Genomic DNA, 20723 nt, shown 5'->3' on the forward strand with positions numbered 1-20723 from the left:
CGGTACGACATTCATTTTTGGCGCTTCCTCCATGACCTCCTCCATGGATTCCCACATGACCACGAGGCAAAAGTGCCCCTCACATCTCCATTGACACACTCTCACATACATTTAATTTGTTTTAAAGCACTGGTAAAGACTGACTTTACTCCTAAGAATGTATGTCTACCCAAACAAACCCAAGCAACATTAGGAATAGATAATGAGACTCGGGAAAACAACATACTATCCTAACCTATTTTTTGCAGTTTGCATGCAGCTCTTTGATTACAGTTCGTAACAGTCACTGTTCTATATTAGGGTTGTATCTTATGAACTGCGGTGACAAAAGGATGTCTGTAACAAAAGCAGTAATCTACACAGCTATCCACATGAAATGCAGATCTGAGATCTGCAGAGTAAGTGTTCTTTGCAGCAGGCAAATCAACACTCTGTGCCACTTTATGGCAAATGAAAACTGCAACTAGACAAAACTCTGATCTCTCTCTCTCTTGCAGAAACATTTTTAATGTTGCCTGAAAACTGGACGCACAAGGAACTCTGCCGCAGGTGGTTTAAAATCATACGTTATTGCTAAACACAGCGCCTCCCCTGAGGTCAGCGCCTTCCTCCCCAGGTGAACGCCCAGTGCGGCCGCACCAGTTTCCCTGCCCTAAAGCCGGCCTTGCTAGCGGATCACAAATGGCGTCTTCATCCAGAGGTGGCGCAAGAACTCTATCAGTGGTGGTGAGATCTGTTCGCCTCCATTGAGACTGCGAAATTTCTGCAGTTTTGCACATTTCCAAGGCAGCTCTCGCTCGGTGACGCTTTTTGTCTTGAGTGGCGCTCGCGCCTCTTATACGCCTTTCTGCCCATACCGCTCCTGTTAAGAGTGCTCAAGGAGATGAGGAGTGATCAGGCCCAAGTCATTTTTGTGGCTCTAGACTGGGCATGGAGAGTTTGGTATCCCAAGCTTCTGCAGACAACCATTCATCCTCCAATCAGGGAGCCCCTTCCGGAGGATCTTCTGTTGCAGCAGCAGGGAAGTGTCCTCCACACAAACCTGTCAGCCCTCCATCGCCTTACATGGAGATTGAGCAGTAACAGAGAATAGCATTCGACCTTCCTCCCAAAGTATGCAAAGTTATTCTGGCAGCCAGGCATCCCTCCACTAAGTCGATATATGCCTGCTGATGGCAGAAATGTTGTAAATGTTGTAGAGAACAGTCCATTGATCCTCTGTCTGCCTCCCTTTCTGACATCCTTCTTGTCATCCTATCTCGTGCCCAACAGGGCTCCGCAATGGGCACTCTAAAGGGTTACCTTTCAGCCCTTTTCTGTCTTTCTACAGTTGCCACACCAACTGTCACAATTCAAGTCCCCTATTGTAAATAGATTTCTGAAGGGGCTTACACATTTGTTTTCCCCTCACCTTTTATCATGCCCCAGTGGGACCTTAACTTGATCCTCACTTATCTGAGTGCACCATTCGAGCCACTGCACAATTGCCCTCTCCAGCTACGTACCATCAAGACAGCCTTTTTAGTGGCAATAACTTCGGCCAGGAGGGTGAGCAAGTTGCAGGTACTTTCCTATCAGCCTCCTTACCTGACCATCTTCCCAGATAAGACAGTGCTCCGCACTAGGGCTTCTTTTTTGCCCAAAGTGGTGACACCTTTCCACCTAGGGCAATCTGTCACCTTGTTCACCTTCTATGCTCCTCTCTATCCTTCTAAGAAAGAAGAACGTCTCCACCAGCTGGACACAAAAAGAACGTTATTGTTCTACCTTAAGTGCACTAAAGAATTCCGGGTGGACAACCAACTCTTTGTGGGATACGTCGGAGCTAAGAAGGGACATGCTGTCTTAAGAATTCCCAAGGTGGGTAAGGTTGGCCTCGGAGACTTTTACCCAATGGGTTAGGGTGTGCTCAGTAGTCATTTCCACCACTAGCTTGTGCCAGGCATAAATATAGCACCTTCAGGCACGGACTTCAGAACACCACTGGGTCTGAGGAAGATCAGAAGAGGACAGAACCTGCTGTCTGCGACCTGAGAAGAGCTATGAAAGACTGGTTCCCTTTATTGGCTTATTGGCTTTTTGTTATTTTGTTTCTTAGATTTTTCTAATTCAGTCTGGATTTTTTATGTCTTGTATTTCAACTTTATTACTGTTCTGGTAAGCTAAACCTGTCTGCTCTGTACCGTAGCTACCTGGGGTTGAACTCAGGCTAACTTAGTGACTGTGAGGGTTCACCCGGACAAAGGTTGTGATTTTTGCTTAATGTGGGTACTCACCTCCCCAAATAATAATCCAGTTTCTTACATAATGTATGCCTATTCGCACTATATTCCTGTGTTTAACTCAGCTATGTTTGTCTTGATTTGAAGTGAGGCATGGTCCTGCCTGCACATGCAAAGAAAACAGTTCATCCTGAACCATAAACTATATTCCAACTGCATTGTGTAGTTATTCAAATAGCTGACTTGGTTTGGTTTTCTTTGTGGCTCAATACATTTTCATTAAACTACACTCTGTGATTATTTCCCCAATTTATTAGTGTGTCCAGGTATTCTTGTTTAAAGAAGTAACAGCCAGGCTTAAAGCACCTGATGAGTCTTACAGCAATTGAATGGTGTTTGCTTTTGACAGTAAGTGGTAGGTGGAGTCATCTCAAGCACAGAAAAGAAAATTATGTGCTGCCTGAATTAACCAACTTACTATAGGCAGGAATAGGCACACATACCTGCTCAGTGCCAGGATACCATACCCTTGCGGGTGATAGTGTGCTTTACAAATAAACATAACATTGAAAATTAAAGTAAAGTTGGTTGTAGTCAGTTTATTGATGAAGGGGGATGTCCTATCCGGCAGGTACAACCCTCAAAGGTTCTTTTGTGGCACAAGGTGTAGGGGGCGGGAGCATAAAGCCTATCATCACCACATTTTGTTTGTAACAGTTTTGACTCTCTGCTTGAGGAGTCACACCTCAGTCTACCAGCACCATAGAGAAATACAGTGATACCTGGTAGAGCCTTCAGTGTTCGGTTGAAAGAACCATTTGATGAAGGTTTACATCCCTTTCTACATAGTCAGACCATGACGAACAGCGAGGAAGAAGCCAGCAGCCTGATAGACCAGACAAATGGAGTTGGTTTGTGACTAGAGAAGCAAGCAGTGTCACCAAAGTAATCTCATAATCAGGACTGATATAACAATAGAGAAGTTTGTAGACGAAGTGTATCAGTGAAGACCACCTGCATCTCACACTGGGTCTTGATGCATTTTATCCAGCCTAGTTGGACAACATCAGCAGTACCTGGCTCAAGTACTTCTTTGGTACAGTGCCATCAATGGTACTGACAAAATTCACCTGTAAGCAGCAGGTGAAAGTTGTCTAGCAGTGGTTCCACAAAAAAAACTGGTTAAACGACTCCGTTACCAAGAACCACCACCTGACCCAGAGTTGACAATCAGATTATTTTTGACTGCTTCAAAGGCAATCTCTCATGAGATGGAGCAGTGTTTGACCTGGGTCACACCTTCCACTCATCCTCTACTGGAACCTGTGCCAACTGGCCTGTTCATTATGGTGATTCTGATCTGCATAGATTACATATGGAACATCACTTGTATGCCTTTGTCATTAAACAAATGTGACACGTGACTGCCCCAGTGATACCCCCACTTGACATGACATTAAGGAGACCGTTATGTCATTGGCAACATGATAGTGGGCTGTGTCATTGAACTCAATTGGAAGCAGTCATGCAGTCAATTTTGGTTGGCAAAGTAAGCCATCCACTCTGTCTAGCAATTACAATGTAATGGACACTCAAACGGCACACCCATTCAACTGCAACCTATGGTCCAAAATAACCAAACAACATTTAGCAACAGCCAAACAAACAACAGTCATTCCTCTCATACGCATCCATACATGTAACACACTACACAGATTAATGTAGGGACCATTACTAAACAATGCATTAGTCAGCTCGACCTTTGCTAACCAGTACCCCTTGAGGTTCCTTACCAAACACAATTCCCAAAGGCCACCAAGTCTGTTGTTAGCAAGAATCCCAGAAACCCTAATGGAAAGCTAGACCCTGAAACCATTGCACTACCATTCAAGTGGCAGGAATACTATATGAAACAATGTAATCAATGTACTTTGACTCTTTTATTGGTGATCTTTATGTTGTTAACTGTTTTGTCATGCACAATGTCAAATGAAAAAAAACCTCGACCTCACCACCTGTTAGGCCCATTACTACCTGTGAATAGCTTGTTAACGTAAAATTCGGAGGTGGAGGTAGAAATTAGTGAGTGTAATATATATATATCAGTTGAGAAATTAGTGAGCATAGATTGATGTATGTATATAAGGCAGTTCAGACAAAACTTTTTGTGAGAAGTTGGCCTGGTATATGCTGTCCACTAGTTATAGTAGGCACCTTGCACCAGTCCAAACGACCATTACTGATGATTAGGTTAAAGTCAACCTTTATTGAAAGCTATCCTAGTGGTAACTACGGAGAGCAGCCTTTAGGCTAAGTCTCGAAGGAAAGGAAAGCTGTTTGTTTTACCAGATTATAACCTCCTGAATGACCAAATGAAAGGAGAACCACACAAGGTATATATAAAATATATGTATGTATTACTAAACACTCTCTACTAACCTCTTTATGAGATTAGAGAACAAGGTACACAATATTAAAGCACTAGAACGCCAGTAAATAGCACAATACACAGTGGGCTCCCGGGGGGGAGACCAAACCATATACTAAGAAAGTGGTATAACAACCACGACTTGACTAGACACAGTGCCTAGAGCACGTAGAATCGCTGGAACCCCAAGGAACCTCCCAAAGTAGTGACACAGGGGACCCACGGAGGACGGGTGCAGTGTGAGAACACAGACGCGAGCTCCGTACAACTCTATGGGAAAGTAGCGGTTGGAATTTTAAAGATTAAGGACACTTAGGAGAGGACTTCAAGCAATCCCTTTGGAACATAGAAGGTTCTAAGGCCAGCACCCTTGAGAGTACCGAGGTACCCGTGTTACCTATCCTAGGAGAGCCAGGTGCATAGGGGTCAAGTGGTGTCAGAAACGCTCGTTGATTTCAATGGCGTGATGCGAAGAAGTGCTGCTGCTGGGAAGATTTGAGGTGTCTGGTGTAATCCAAGGCTGTACCGGAGCTGAGAAGAACCTGAAAGCAGAGGGGACAGAGTCTGGGTCACTTCACAGTGACCAGGGGCACAATAGACAAATGCCCACCGATGTCAGGTGAGAAGAGGTGAAGCTTGACTCTGCAGCCACGGGGACCAGGAGACGTCAACGACGACCAAAGTCCGGAGGTGAACTTTCCCACGAAGGATGTCGAGTGCTGGGGGGGGGGGGGGGGTTCAGTGTCCGGATTGAACACCAACAAGCCTTGGCAACTGCAACCCACGCGAGCAGAGGAAAGATGCTTCAGTGAAGACCAGCAAGGTCCTGAGGACTCTCCAAGATATAGAGAGTCAGGGCACGTCTGGAGCAACCAGGAAAGCCCACTGAAAGTTAAAGTTGCCTTCACAGGGACCCACAGGTCGACGGACCAGGGATCGCGAAGGGACCTCGAGCTGAATCACGAAATAACAGCCCACGGAACACTCGTGGAGTGTAGGCCGGAAATCTTCAGTGGAAATACTGCTCGGGGTCAGGACTACAAGTAGCCCAAAGCACAGTCTCAGGGATCGCCGAAAAGCATATGCTGCTGCAACTGGACACAGTGGACAGGGGTACGGGTTGCACGGTCCCCATGAGAGCTGTGGGTCTCAGGATTGCTGAGAACACTAGTCGACCTGGGGGACACTTGAGAACCCATCTCTTGTGTTGCAGAAATGTTCGGAGCCTTCCGGAGCTCGGGAGATGCAAGCCGGTCAGATGCGTTTAAGGTGCCTGCCTTGCAGGGGAGTAACTCCTTTACTCCAAGGGAGATTCTTCAGTCATCCAGCGTAGTGTAGATAGTCGAAGTACTTGGTTTCTGTAGCAGAATTTCGTCCAGGTAAATCTAAAGTCCAGTAGTCAGGGGTTCCTACTTTATACCCAAGTAAGGGGTAGGCCAAACTCTGGGGACCCACCTATGGGAGGGTCAGGACAGAGGTGTGGCTACACCCATGTCCTTTGTCCAGTTTTGCGCCAGAGCAGGAGCAAATGGCTCCTGCAACCGGTTTGAGCTGGACTATGCACAGGGACACCAAATGTGCCCCCAGTGCAGACATCAAAGCACACTCAGAGTGCACCCACCCAGCCCCAATACACTAAAGCCTGTCTGGGAGGTGGTCACACCTCCCTGTGACAGGAAACCTATAGTCCAGCCTTCCCCTGCCGGAGTTTCGTCCAGCAGCAGGAGGGCAGACTCGTGTCTGTGGCTGGCAGCATCCATTTTGTGATGCCAGGGTCAAGAAAGCTGGTATCGGGTGTACCTGTTTTGCCATATTTCTCCCTCTAGGAGGGTGGAATCATACCACCCACACCAGTTACTGGTGTGGGGGTATGATTCCAAGGTGTTTGACACCAAACACGACATGTTTCCTTGCAGCCGTTTTAAAGTTAGCATTTACCGCGAGGTTATAATGCACTTAAGTATATATGGTTGGCTGTATCACAAACAACCCCGGAATATAGGTTCTTAACTCTGTAGAGGGGCTCTGCTCATGCAGGTGCACCTCACATAAAACCCAGTACCCTGCCTTTAGGATTGATAAGGCCTGATAGGTTTATATGTGCAGTGATATGGAGTAGATATAGTGAACCTATATCTAAGTAAGGGGTGCAGGCTCCACCTTACACAGGCTGCTGTAGCAGACCTGTTGTGTCATTTTGAATGGTCTCCCAGGGGTGGCATAATACATGCTGCAGCCCCTGAGAGGCCTTTGTGGTACCTATGCCCTGGGTACATAGTACACCATATACTAGGGACTTATAAGGATACCCCAGAATCCAATCTGGAGTGTACCTAAAGTACATGAGCAACCAATTTAGGGAGAAAGCAGATAGACGGGGGTCCTGATTAGCAGGATCCCAGTCAGACTAACTCGAAAAGCAGCAAAACACCAGGAAAAAAGTGGGGGTAACCATGTAGTCAGATTCCATTCTCCTACACTTTTGTTCATATTTTATTTCATTCATATTTTATATTGATTTATATTTTCTTCTGGGGTTATTATTTCTTAAGAGATTGTGCATTTTTGCATTATATAAGAAGGCATAAAGTTCCACGTAGACACCCCAGTACATCAAATTGGTCAAGATTCCTTCTTAATTGGTCAAGATTGATTCTAGGAACTACTAGAGATTGGATATCGAAGAATCTAAGTTAGTTTTCCATTCAACCACTGAGAGCTTTTATTTCAGATTGGATCACAGTATTTATGAATATGCCATTAGGAACAGAAATAGCAATAAATTCAAATTGGAAATTTAGCAGCTTCATACTGAAAGAAAAAAAATGACATCGAATCTGAAATAGGATGTCTCAGAATTTTACAAACAAAAGTCAGGTAGAATAATAACCATGTTCAGGAAGCCTTGAAATTATATGTTGAGAGATAACAATACCACATATAAAAAGAAACAAGATGAGTAGGGTCTATCAACCCCAGAGAAAGTTGAAAGACTTTAAATCAATAATACGTCACAGTATCAGCCGAATTACGTCCTTTGACGTGAACTAAAGCAAGTAAAAGATGCTGTTAATGTGATAAATAATAAACAAGCATTTTCAAAGCCAATAGCCTTAGCCTGGGCAAATGGGCACGATGGTTAAATTACGTTATTGCAGGCTTATGCCACAAAATAAAGAAAACATGCCAATAGCTACACGGTGGCTATATGCTTGCAGTATATACAGCCCTTTGAAGACTTGCTTCAGATAGGTGAACTTCAGGTAAAAGCGGGACGTGTACTTTTCCGGGAGGCGGTCAGAGTCCCGGCTCTCTTTAAGTCTCTCCGAAGACCTCTTTGGCCAGGCCGATCCTGCACACATCATGATGTGCGCCACCCGGCGGAATTTGGCAGCCGCCTGGTTGTCCCGCACCTGGGTGTAGGAGCCGCGTTAGCCAATGGTGTTGAAGCCTGCGTGCTTTTCTAGACTCCTTCCCCCCGCAGCCACTCATGGCTGCGACAGGCGCCAGCGGATGGGGGCGCTCACCACACAGACAGGCCATCCTGAGCGCGAGCTGTCTCTCCTTCCCACCACCTCCCCGCTTCCTACTGGCATCCCCAGTGTTACCCCCGCAGCAGGAAGCACGAGGCCGGAGGTAGGGTAGGGGGCAAGAGCGATCACTCTCCAGCCTCTGGCTCACCTATTTCATTAAAAATGTTGCGCCCCTAACACATTTGCGCCCGGAACATCTGCCCCTGTGGCCTCACCCATTGTACGCCACTGCATCAAAGTATATCATTCCTGAACTGTGCATCAGTCGAGGTCATTGGATCCTCTATCTTGATTCTCTCTTGTTTATGTGAAACAATTGATGTTGTGTTCATGTATAAAGCAAATGCGCAATATTAGCCTATATACAAAAGGAGATTGATTTACACGTGTTATGTCATTTCAGGTGAAATGCCTCAATTGGTAAAAGGAATGAAACTTCTAAATCAAGCTGATCCATGTGTAGAGGTGTTAATTCAGGAGACAGGCGAGCATGTTCTCGTCACTGCAGGTGAAGTTCATTTGCAACGCTGTTTGGATGACTTGAGAGAAAGGTGAGAACATGGCGTTTAAGGTTATGTAGTCTTATCAATGTTGACTCAGTTAGTAGAAGATAAAACTCATTTATATTTTGATCTCAACAAATCCACCGCAATAGCTATATACACTGATGTTGGCACGTGCTGCTGACAGTTTCGACTGTGCAATGTGCTTCACTATATTTTAAACACCTCTGTTTCTTTTGTTTCTCATATAATCAGTCTCACCTAGGATTATAGGTTCTTGCACATCACGCTGTGAATGTACATTTCAAAACCACGACATGAAACTGGCAGTGTGGCATGTGTCATACATGCAGTCAGACCGGTTCACCATGTTTTCAGACAAAACAAAATATATTTGCAGGCCATATTTTGGGGATATTTAGTTCCATTTGCTAGTAACCCTCTACGAACACCAAGTTATTCAAATTCACTCCTGTCCGCAAAGTGCAGGCTCATTTTAAAACAATAATAGAAAGAAAAGTAGCACAAAGTCCTACACCATGTTCTTGTGTTTCTGCCTACTGTCTGCCATAGTCTAAGTACAAAACGTATGGCACCTGTGCTGTAGGATACGGTGACCCTGATTATGAGTCAAGTGGCACGACATTACCACGTTCTGATGGATACACCTAACTGCAGATTCTTTAAAATGTTCCCCAGACGCCAACCTAGATTTGGAAGTTTTCACAAGAATGCTCCTGCGTGTCGCTGGTGGCGATGTGCGGCTCCGCACTGACTTCGTTCTCCCCCAAAAGTAGCAGAGCCACATATAAGCACTCTCCCTGCAAGTCGATGTCAGTGCCTTTCTCTCTGAACCTTCTTATGCGGATCTGGAGCTCTACTCCTTTTTCTTCGGTTGACAAATTCCTGCTAATATTCTTTTGCATTGTGCAAAGTAGCAATGTCCCCACTGGTTTCTAACCGTATTATTGCTGTCAGATCCAGATGTCAGTGAAAGATCTGCACGAGATGTGCCCTAGGTCTGCACCATCTCCCGTACCGATTTTCATTGCAGCGCTAAGATCTGCACCGTTCCCTTCTCCACTGATACTATTTCCAATGTAGCTAAAGGCCAAATACCTGCAGACTCCTGTGTCCGGCTTCAAGTTGAAACCACTTCAAGCCCTACTGAGGTTGCGTCATGACTCCACTCCAGCGCACATGGTCCCTGTACGCTGTAATTCAGACAAAAAACCTTCTCTACCCTGAGGCCTTCCTCAGAGGCTTCATCACCTTTTTCGGTCTTCTTCTGATCAGCCTCATAATGACAACGGAGATGATGAGGATGATTTAGCCCACACTATGATAATGACTAATACAGGAGGCCAGTGTATTGGATACCTCCCCTGACACGAAGTTGATTTCTCCCCTTGGGCCCCCAACAGAGGAGAGCACATCTTGTGCTATCACGATTAGATGTGCGGCTGAGGTCCTGGACCTATAGCTGCCTTCAGTTGAAGACAAGACAAATGTCGTTACTGAGGTTTTGCACCCTGGCCCAGCCTCATCTGAGCCCTTACTTACATTTAATGAAGATGTGACTGACACCCATATGGGCACTTGAGTGAAGCATTGCTCTTGCCCCCGGCTGAGCATTCAGGTGGCCAGGCGCCTTATCCAGTTCCGGGCAACCAGGCCCTGCGTACGCACCTTCCAACTCCTGAGAGTTTGGTGGTCAAAACTTCCACGAGCAAAGTCAACCCATAAATAAATCAACACAACCCCTCCATACACGGAGTCAGAAAGGATTGAGGCTTTCGAAAAACAAATGTTCTCCTCCTCCAGCTTCATGTTGAGGTCAGTCAGTGCGGTCCATCTCTGAGGCCATTATATGCATGTCATCTGGGACATAGCCAGTGAGATCTTGCCTCAGGTCCTGGATGAGTCTCAGACCTCTATGGCTTAAACCATTTAGGCATGCGAGGATGCAGGAAAGCAGGTCATTAGGGCTGACCTAAATACTACTGACTCTTTGGGGCGTGCAGTGGGCACTATGTGGTGCTCGACTACCAAACAAGGAAGTGATTCACTGGCTTTCCTGGGGTCGTGCATGCCTCTCTGATGAATATGCCTTCTGATGGATGGTCTTGCCTCTTTGGCAAAAAGGCTGCTTTGGCCATTGAACGCTTTAAGGGAAGGAGAGCCACAGCACGCTCCTTGGGCCTTGACACCCCTGCCTGACAGTTTCCTCAGCACTTTGGACCCTTTCGTGGCTACTCCAGAGTCCTGGCATCTATGCACCACCAGAACATGTCTCCACTGCAGCAGTCCCACCAGTCCTTTAGTGAGTGGGGATTTTGAAAACGTTGTATCACCAGGGTTACCGTTCCACTCAGTCCTCTGCCCCTGTGCCATCAGCCACTTAAGTGTGCCCTTGGCAGTGCACAGCCACCCTGTGGGATTCAGTATCTGACATTTCCTTCCAGGGTCACAGGGCTTCACACGTAACTGATGGTCCCTCCAAATCGTCCAGCAAAGCTATGCTCTACCATTCCTTTCTAACTCACCTCAACTTCCTCCCACATCAATTTCACAGGAGCATTTCTCCATCTTTCTTCAAGAGGGGCAGGCTCTAATGGCAAAAGGGGCCATTGAGAGCTTGCAGGTCTCTGTAGTAGGGACAGGACGTTTCTCCTGCTATTTCCTCATGTTATTTCCTCATGTGGAAGAAGGACAGAGGCTTTCGTCCTAGTTTACATTTTCACCTTATGAAAGTCTTCCTATGGAGGGGCAAATTCAGAATTTTTATTATGGCCCACGTTCTGTCTGCCCTGGATCCGGGTGACTAGGTGTCGGCATTGAAGGCCTGGCTCTGCTGTTGAACCTGTGCATGGGCCGTCCTGGAGCCAGAGTGACCCCGCCCAACTCCGTGGCCATGCACTACATATTTGGGCGGCCCGTCCCCGCTGGCGCACCTTTGCGCCCTGCAGGAGGAGTCCCTACTGTTTTTCCGCCTGCAGGATTGCCCCCGGTGCTAGTCGGGCCCCTTGGATCTATAGACGACACCAAACTTACGCTGGTCGAGCTACCTCAACCTTTCTCTGTCCCAATGCCAATGCCCCCACTTCTGCCACCATTCTTATCCCTGACTCCGACATGGAGCCGGATGGGCTTGTTTCCCTTCCAGGGCACTAGTTTTCAGACACCAGTGACCAGTACTCTTTGTGGTCCTGTGCTTCTGCCGTGGAAAGTCACAAAAAGAAACTGACAGCGTGCTGGTGTGGCGCCTATATAGGCACCGTACACATCCCTTCTGGTGCGGACGACGCCACGCGGTGCCAAATGATGCCGCCTACCAGCACTTAGGGTTACTCCTCACAAAAAAGTTCCGGATCCAGTCTGACGCCTGGGAATAATTCTAAAGTAAAGAATCTGCAGTTAGATAGTCTGTACCAGATAAGGTGTTACCGAAGGTGAATAACTTCTACTGGTGCTAGGAGGATTTTTCGCCACCCTGGTTTGAGGTGGCAGATAACACCCCAGCCACTCCCCGAGGGGGTCTGAAAAGATGCATTTAAATATTAAGCATTGGCAGCTCTTTCGTATTCCCACACTCCTGCTAAAAAATGAAAATCCCTGGTGCCTACTGGGCTTTTCTTCCCTGAGGCAGCACAGATGGGAGTAAACTTCTCCACTCTGTTCCTGGTGGGGGGTGGTGGTGCAACAATACTGTGGTGTTGTTAAGGGGGTGTGGAACATGGCTTAATGCCAGGGTGGGGTGCACTACCCTTCTTTAAAAAAAAAAAAAGTATCATTCCTGATGCTTGTAGTAGGTTTTCTTCCACCCTGTCAATCTGCAGAGGGCTTGTAAAGGGGGAGTGCTGCTTCAGTCCCCCAAATGTTTGATTCTTTCCCACAAACACCTTCCCTACTGTCTACTGGGTAGATCACTGCTTAGGAATTGCCCTCCTGGACATTGTCCCCTTTCCAACAGCACGTCTCCCATTTGTATCAGTGCTTGGAGGCATACGTCAGCCTTCAGTCTGATGGCACAGACGAATTTCACTTTTAGTCAGTGTGAAGTCAGTGTGCCGTACGTCACTCGGATTTAAAAATAAATAATCTTGGTATGCAAGGAAAGAGCTTCCCTCACATCCAAACATTAATTTTTGAAAAAATATATATTATGGAGGTTGCACCAGGAAGAATTATTTTCACAATTCGGTGGACGAACCTTTCATGTCTGTTGCACTGCCAAGGTACTGTGGTGGGCGTGAACAGTTCATATCCCATATTTAAACAATCAACAATAAGTAAGTCAGGCTATATGCGTTTGTTGTAAATGTTTCTAATAAAAAAAATTAACCAATGGCCTCCAATGTAGCTTCTTCCATTGATGTAATCAAGCCTGTGGCCTTTTTCATTGGATTTTCATCATAACCAGCTCTTGCATAATGTATTCTGCATACACTTTCCCACAGCACACATCGATATACAGTCATAAAATTTGGATTGTACAAAATTACAATTGGCAAAACAATATTAAAACCCTCCTAATAAACATAATAACTATTCTCAAAGTGTAAATCTTCTACACTAAGGGTTTTATCACAGGGGGTAACCCCTACCCTTGCTTACTATGGTAATTTGTGAAATTCCTCGTAACACATATCCTTTCTAGAAGCTTTAGCACAGTATAATGACAATCCATCCTTAAAGGCCTCCTGTGTTTTTTTTTATACATATGTCTTTCACTATAGAAAGGGCTCCCGGTTTTATGGTATTCATTTTTTTTGCATTTCAGTCTGTATTTATTCATATTTATTTTTTGGCCATCTTATCAGTATTTATCCATATTTATTTTGTGGTTTGCTGACAAATGAAGCTGTAAAATTGTACATCTCCATATTTATTTAACAAGATAGACGCATACTCTCATAATAGGATGTCTGTCGTGTTTTAGCTATTTAAGCTGCCAAATATAACATAACAATACAACCACTGGTAAATAGCACGATACCATGAATGTATGTTGACAAATGCCATTATTTAAGGAAATTTCATCCTGTTATTAATGCCCCATGTTATCTATCTGCTCAGCTGTCAGCCTACAATTAATGAAAGACAGCATTGAGAATCACTTAAAAGAAGCCCAATTTTCTGTTTTTATCCACTTTTAAAAATAAATATAAACAGAAAACACATTGTTTTCTGTCTGTATTTATCTGTAAAAATTAGGCCTGGGCGGTTAATTCCGTTCCGCTCGCATAATTTGGGTAATTTCGCGTTCCACGGAGAATGTGGAATTGCCAAAAATTCGCAGAATTTTTTGCTTGTTCGTGCTCTCAAAGTTCTCGCTCGCGAGATATTTCTCCCCGAGCACGCAAACAGCATTCACGAACAGGAAAAAAGCATTGCGAAGCAGCAGAACAAGCAAGTCCGCATGTTTGCGGAACTTTTGCGTGCTCGTGGATATTTTTTTCCGTTTCGCGGAGCTTTGCGGTGCGTGACTACGCAAATTCCGCCCACCCCTAGTAAAAATCATTAAACACAGAAAAACAGGAGCCTTAACTATAAATAAGACAACCCTACTTACTTGTTGACTTGATCAGTGGATTTTTTCCGTACCTAACTAAGCTGTGCTGTCTTGAGCTCAAGCCTTACTACAAGAGAAATTCACTTTTTTCAGCAGAAGTACGCAACTTCTGCCCAATCAAAATTTGTAGACAAGAAATCTACATTTTAGACAGTCAAAGTCCCTCTCTAATGGCTCATTTTCGCTTGATTACGTAGATCATCTGTCAAACCAGCCCTAAAAAGTACAGGTTTGCAAAGGGGTTTGCCCTTTAGTGTAAATTTTGAGGGGGGGGGGGCTGAATGGTGGCCCTTAGAATGGAAATGTGTGGCATGTGCCTAGGCAAAGGAAGAACTTAGAAGCTGCTATCTCTGCTTGACAGTGATTGAGGCCATCAGAGATGTGTTGTGGCTGTCCAGATGTCAGCACCCGTGGCTTTGAGGAAGCAGCTCAGTAGATAGTTTCTTGTGATTGATGGCTTCGGGGTTAAAGGACTGTATTGTTTTAGATACTCAGAAAGGGGAGGTGTGTGGTTGCCTTTTGGATGCCTAGAATTTGAATAGTATCTTGTGTCTGTTTTCTAAACTCTCTGTGGTGTGTTTTTTTTGCACTTGTCTTTGGATGTCTAGAATCGCAATAATATCTTGTCTGTTTTCTAACCTCGCTCTGATAATATTAAACCTTAATAAATAACAATCCCTTGCATTGCGCAGCTCTTCCTTTGCTGCATGCCATGTAACATGTCAAATTAAAGACAGTTCGCCGGAATATTATATCTTGCCTTTAGGTTACAAACCCAAGGTAAAGCGCAAAGAAATAGCAAAGAAGACACTTTAGCCCTCTATAGAAGTGATGTAAGTAACCAGAGAAGAAAATGAGTGTTACAGGTACATGATTGGCTTCCCTCGCAGTCTATTACACGAAGGCTGCAGAACATTACACCGACCTTTTCAACGCTTGCTCTCGCCCACATTGAAACACGTGTGTCTTGACATCTTTGATCGGAATTAAATGGCTGGCGGCCTCAGCTGTTGGTTTCTTTGTTTTTTTTCTTCAAAATATGCTAAACATTTCTTTTGAAAGTATATCTTTGGTATTTGATGTCAGCAAATTAATAACACCTAAAGCCTGCTATAGATGCGGCTATATCTGAGCTTTTTGCACGTCACACGCAAACATTTAATAAATAATGACTAAAGCTTGCTGTTGCAAATCTGGCGAATACAAGAAAATAGTAGTCGGTCTCGCCTTGACTGCAGCTCTGGTAAATGGCGCATTATACGTTAATTAATCAAAGGTTAGAGGATTCACTATCAGTGATTCTAATGTCTTTCTTGCGTCCTCTGTCAGCAGCCCCACGAGCTTCTAATATGACTCTCACCCGCTACGGGAAAGAAGACCAAGAGAGACGGCGAAAACTTTGGTGAATCGATGTTCTCTCTAGTGCTTCTTACTCAGACCTGCCAACTTACAGATGTCTTTCACTGTGGCCTCATGCCGAGAGCTACCTGAGTGGCACTCTGTCCCCCATACCCACAAATTCCCACTTCCCAAAATAAAGAAGCACGCAATAGCTCTCACATTTATGAGAGTTGTGAATGGCTTAAACTCTCGCAAAAGCGAGACCTATTGCATTGCAAATGCAAGTTTTGGAAAACGCCCCATGCCGCGCTTTCACATTAATGTCGGCCACACCCCTTTCTTTAGACGAGCCGCATCTAAAGAAGGGAGCGGCTGCATTTAAATTGAAATCTCCGCATGGGGCACTTTTACAAAAAAAAAAAGTATGTATTTTTCAAGTTGACAACCAAATGCTTTTTTTTTTTAAGTGCCCCATGCTGCGGTTTCACTTTATATCGGCCGCGGTCCTTTCTCTACCCGCGGCTCGCCTAAAGAAAGGGGCGTTGCCGACATTCAAGTAAAAGCGCTGTATGGGGCACTTTTACAAAAAAATATTTGCAATGCAACTGGTCTCGCATTTGCGAGAATTTAAGCTATTGTCATTTATAATGCCAATAGCTCAAACTCTCGTAAATACGAGATCTATTTCATTGCAAAGAAGCAGCCAGGATTGTCCAGGGCTGCTTTGAAAGTGAAAGCGTGCATGGTGCGCTGAATGTTGCAGGAAAGCAGGTCGTGCCTGCAGTAAAAGAAACTCATTAAAGAAACTAGTGCCTACAGACTAAAACAAAATCTAGTGTAACAACAGAAGTAAAAGGGCCAGTCCACATGGGAGGTTAAAAATGAAGACACGGCGGTTCTAAGGAGAGACTAACAAGCCTATTACTGAATCAGAAGCCAGCATTTACGAAGGACAGTTACACAAGCCGATGAAAAATATGGGCGGAGAGAGGGAGGGACTTCAAGTACATACTCGAATACAGCATGCCTCGCAGAGCAGCGCATGCTCCGGCCAGGTTCGACCTACAAAAAGCTTGCTGATGCTGCTGTTTTCACAACCCTTAATGGATATCGTCTACCCACAGCTGCCCAAAAAATCGAGCTGGAAATCCTCTCTGTTTAATGCTTTGCAGCTCATCTTCCCTCCCACTATACGATATCAGCTTCTCACAACGTGACTGCGTGGTGGGAGCCCATATCGTGTGGCACACAGTGGCACAGTGTGAGTTGGCAGGTCTGCTTACTTCTTTAGAGGTTGACGTCCGGTTGCAGACCTGTTAAATTTCTCCTCTCCCCCAATATTAAATGTCTTTGCTACTTATTGAGAGCAGCATCTTCTGCATCACGTGACCAACTTGTAGCGTTAGCATCAAAGTGTTATTCCTGTGTGCAATGTCAGCGCTTTTGCGCATTGTATTTTCCTACAAGGCTGTCTCTCAGAGACACATTCCAACTCCCGCCGCTAAGCCTCCTGCACCAAGTTATGACTGGGCCCACGTCATCCTAGTGGCTCTAGATTGGGCTTTGAGAATGTGGCACTCAGAACTGCTGGGCCTGAGCAGCTGTCTTCCGAACAGACTGCCACTTTGGGATGATCTTCTATTGCAGAAGCAGGGCAGGGTCCTGCACCGGTTGTGATGCGTTTCCTAAAAGGTTTACTACATACATATACATACACACACAGTGAGGCTTAAATCTACTTCTAATGTTCCTGATGTGTTTCACAAGCAGAATTTTGCTGAGTTGCATAAAAACTCTGCGAGATTCCAAGGAGTTGTGCGAGTGGGTGGAAATTGGCACATCATGCTGATTTTTAGCGCCAGGAGCTTGTTCTGCACTGCAATATCAGAACGAACGGCACCACGTGGCCTGCCAGAGAGAGCTGCTTTTGTGCTGCCTCTCGAGTAGATTTTCTATTCGAGCAGCAGCTTTTTAACTGTGAACGATCGCATCTGTCTACATTGAGAAAATCTTGCCGGGTGCCCTCCTACCACATGAAAATCGCTCTAGGGGATGCTAGTTCTCGCTCGCCAAATTATCGCTGCCAAGCTGCGTGAGAGAAAAACTCTACCACATGGCGGTTGGCAGAATTGGGCTGGAACTCTGTGTTACATGCGTAATGTGGAGTGGCCAAAACTCCGCAAACTCTGCAGGCGTAGAGGAATTTATCGCCCACCCCTACTTTTGAAAAGTTGTCCATTCCAACATCTCACCTTAAAGACAGTCTTTCTAATTGCAAAAACATCCACATGCTGAGTGAGTGAACTGCAGAACCTTTCACTCCATCTTCTGTATCACCCTTTTCCTTCTAAAGGTGGTGATAACTTTTCATGCTGATCAAGCCACCAGCCTTCAGATCTTCTTTGCTTTCCCTCAACCTTTGAAAGAGGAAGAGAGACTCCATCATTTGGACCACAAGAGGACACTCAGTTTTTTATATTGGTCGTACTCATAAACATTGGGTGGACGATCAGCCGTTCTTCGGTGGCAAAGCAGGCAAAGGCGGTGCAGAAATGGACCATCTCTTGATGGATAGTCCTCTGCAGTTAAGATCTGCTACATAGTGGCTAACAAAAATGCTTCCAGAAGGTCTACATGCTCAGTTCACCTGGGCCAATGCTGCTACCACTGCATTGGCATGTGTCGTGCCTTTACTGGAAATCTGTCTGGGAGGACCTGGTAGTTTGGGCTGAACTGTTCCCATGGGGAGCAGAGTCAAGACTAATTTGCATATGGCTGGGGCCAAATTGAAATGACGTGGCGAGCAAAAAACAAATGAATTTACCCAGATCTGTGCCTGGGGGTGAATATGTGATTTATTCAGCATTCTGTCCATCATCTGTTTTGTTTGCAAACTAATTTAATCACAGTATCTACGAAGAGGCAATGGAGTGCTTCCAGAACCTATATGGCACGGTCTAATCTATCTAGTTTTAGGCACATCTTGAAGACTTGATCTTGTACTTTCTAGAGTCTCTCCATCAGCCCTTGGCACATATGGATCACTTTGCAGTAGTCTATGGCATTGTGTAAGTTCAGTTTGGTGTGAAGTCGGCATGAGATGGAAGATTTTGCTGAGATGGCCTGATGTTATAAGTTAGCAATTCATCTACCAGTGTCAATGCACTTACATGCTTTTCCTCTTCATGCAAAAGTTCTTTACCATACTCTCGTAGCTCCTTAGGTGACAGTGTAGCGATGCTTTAATAGTTAAATGGCTCAGTAAGCTGAGGGCCTGCTGCATGGATCTATGTGTAAGCTGCAGGGCAGAGGTGTGTTAGATGCCTCACTTGGCATTTCATAGCATTTGAGGTAGGTCATTCTGACGCCTATTATTTTAACCAAAACAGACTTTCTAATTTGTACTGTACACTGTGCAAATATTAAACCTCCTCCTTCTCCTCTTCTTCCTTTCCCTCTCTCCCTTTCCCTCTCTCCCTTCTCCCTCCCTCTCCCGGTTGCTAGTTATAGCTTATATCTGTGGTACAAAAAAACGACACACACTAAACACTTAATCAACATTTGTGGAAAGTCTTTGGTTTTGAAATGATCGGAAAATGGATTCGACTTTTTAATCCAGTGTTCCTAGATGGGAAATATGAAAAGTTAAGTGCTGCAGCAACAGTTACAGTTACTATCGGACAGGGGTTGGCCGTTGGGAGATTACGAGTTCCACGCGACCTGCAAGGGTGCCTAACAATTTAGAGAGCAAGTCACCTTCCCGCTCCATTTCGGAAACCTTACCGCTCTGCGAACTGCTAAGCATATCTTTCAATTTTGTCGGTTCCATTTCTCCTTTGTGAATGTCTATGATGCTAATTAATAACAGTGCACGGGTGCCTAAACGTTGCACCTTTAGACAGATTCGCTTCCTTTGAGTTATTTGCATTTATTCAGCAGTGTAGCATTTGTAATAGAAATGTTTTTAATTAGACCATTAGTAGAGAAATAGTTAACAAAAAAAAAACGTTGGTGGTAAGGATAATTTGTGATGAATGGAACAATGCAATTTTGGTACGTTCATATATGTCTGGTTCTAGGACATTTCACTGCAGGACAGTCCCCAACACACTCTAGGTGCCTGTTCACAGGGAAATCTATGCCAAGTAGTATCAGCAGGGGGTTCCCCTAAACCCCACGCGGTAATTTCCGCTTTAACGTGTGTTTTCTTTATTTATTTTTTAGTGGAGTTCATTATGATATCTGGAAGGGCGGATTGCTACACTGCTGTGAGCCCGGCTTCCACAAACCCACCTATTTTGCTATGCAATGTACTGTAAATATTATTGTAAAGTTCGATAAATACGCTTTAGAAATAAATAAAAAAATTACCAGGATTCAGAGCAGCAAGAAAGAGCAAACAGAAAGAGCAGATTAGGACGAAAAAATTCATGTTTTCAAACCTTTCTAGAATGGAAAATGTTGATCATGGTAGCGAAATTGGTCAGGGTGAGAATTACAAAGTTTCACCGCCATCACTGAAAAGTCTCGCCTGCTTGCCCTAGAACACTGGACCTTAGGAATTATGAATAATCGCACCACTAAGTGAAGGGGATGAGATGGTTAGTGGTGCTTGAATCTATCCTGCCGATAGGTGGGGCCAAGGCGATGGAAAGCACGCCAGGTCAGACACACGGACTTAAAGATGACATGCTTAAAGATAAATAGCCAGTGTAGCTTATACAGTGTATCTATCAATCATTCAATCAGGGGGCTTTAAGCGTGCTACTCACCCGTGAGGGTCTTAAGGTAGTGGGGGGCCAGCTCCGGGACAGTCGAAAAGCCAGGTCTTGAAGCTCTTCCTGAAGGTGTGCCGGGTACGGGAGCGTCTGATGTTGACTGGGAGCTCGTTCCAAACCTTGTCTGCAATGTAGGAGAAGGCTCTTCTACCTGCTCTAGTTCTGCGGATCCATGGGGTCCCTGCTAGGGCGAGGTCGGAGGAGCAGAGGTATCTTTTGGATACGTGGAAAGAGACTCTTTGAGGTATTTGGGTCCGATGTTGTGGCGAGATTTGTAGGCATGGGTAAATAGCTGAAAAGTTACTTTCTTCTCGACTGAAAGCCAGTGGAGGTCTTGCAGGTG

General features: G+C 45.1%; 1 protein-coding gene across 5 annotated transcripts in view; it reads left to right on the forward strand.

The window, feature by feature from the left end:
- The window catches only part of EFL1 (elongation factor like GTPase 1), a 987271-nt gene that overhangs the window by 656103 nt on the left and 310445 nt on the right, over positions 1 to 20723 (forward strand). For all 5 annotated transcript variants that reach the window (XM_085644294.1, XM_085644291.1, XM_085644292.1 and 2 more), the window contains exon 17: positions 8587 to 8734. In XM_085644294.1, coding sequence (XP_085500420.1) covers positions 8587 to 8734 — 148 coding nt within the window. The remainder of the gene's footprint in view (positions 1 to 8586; positions 8735 to 20723) is intronic.

This window comes from Triturus cristatus, chromosome 3_1 (assembly GCF_964204655.1).
Source record: "Triturus cristatus chromosome 3_1, aTriCri1.1, whole genome shotgun sequence".
In the NCBI taxonomy this organism is placed as follows: Eukaryota; Metazoa; Chordata; class Amphibia; order Caudata; family Salamandridae; genus Triturus; species Triturus cristatus.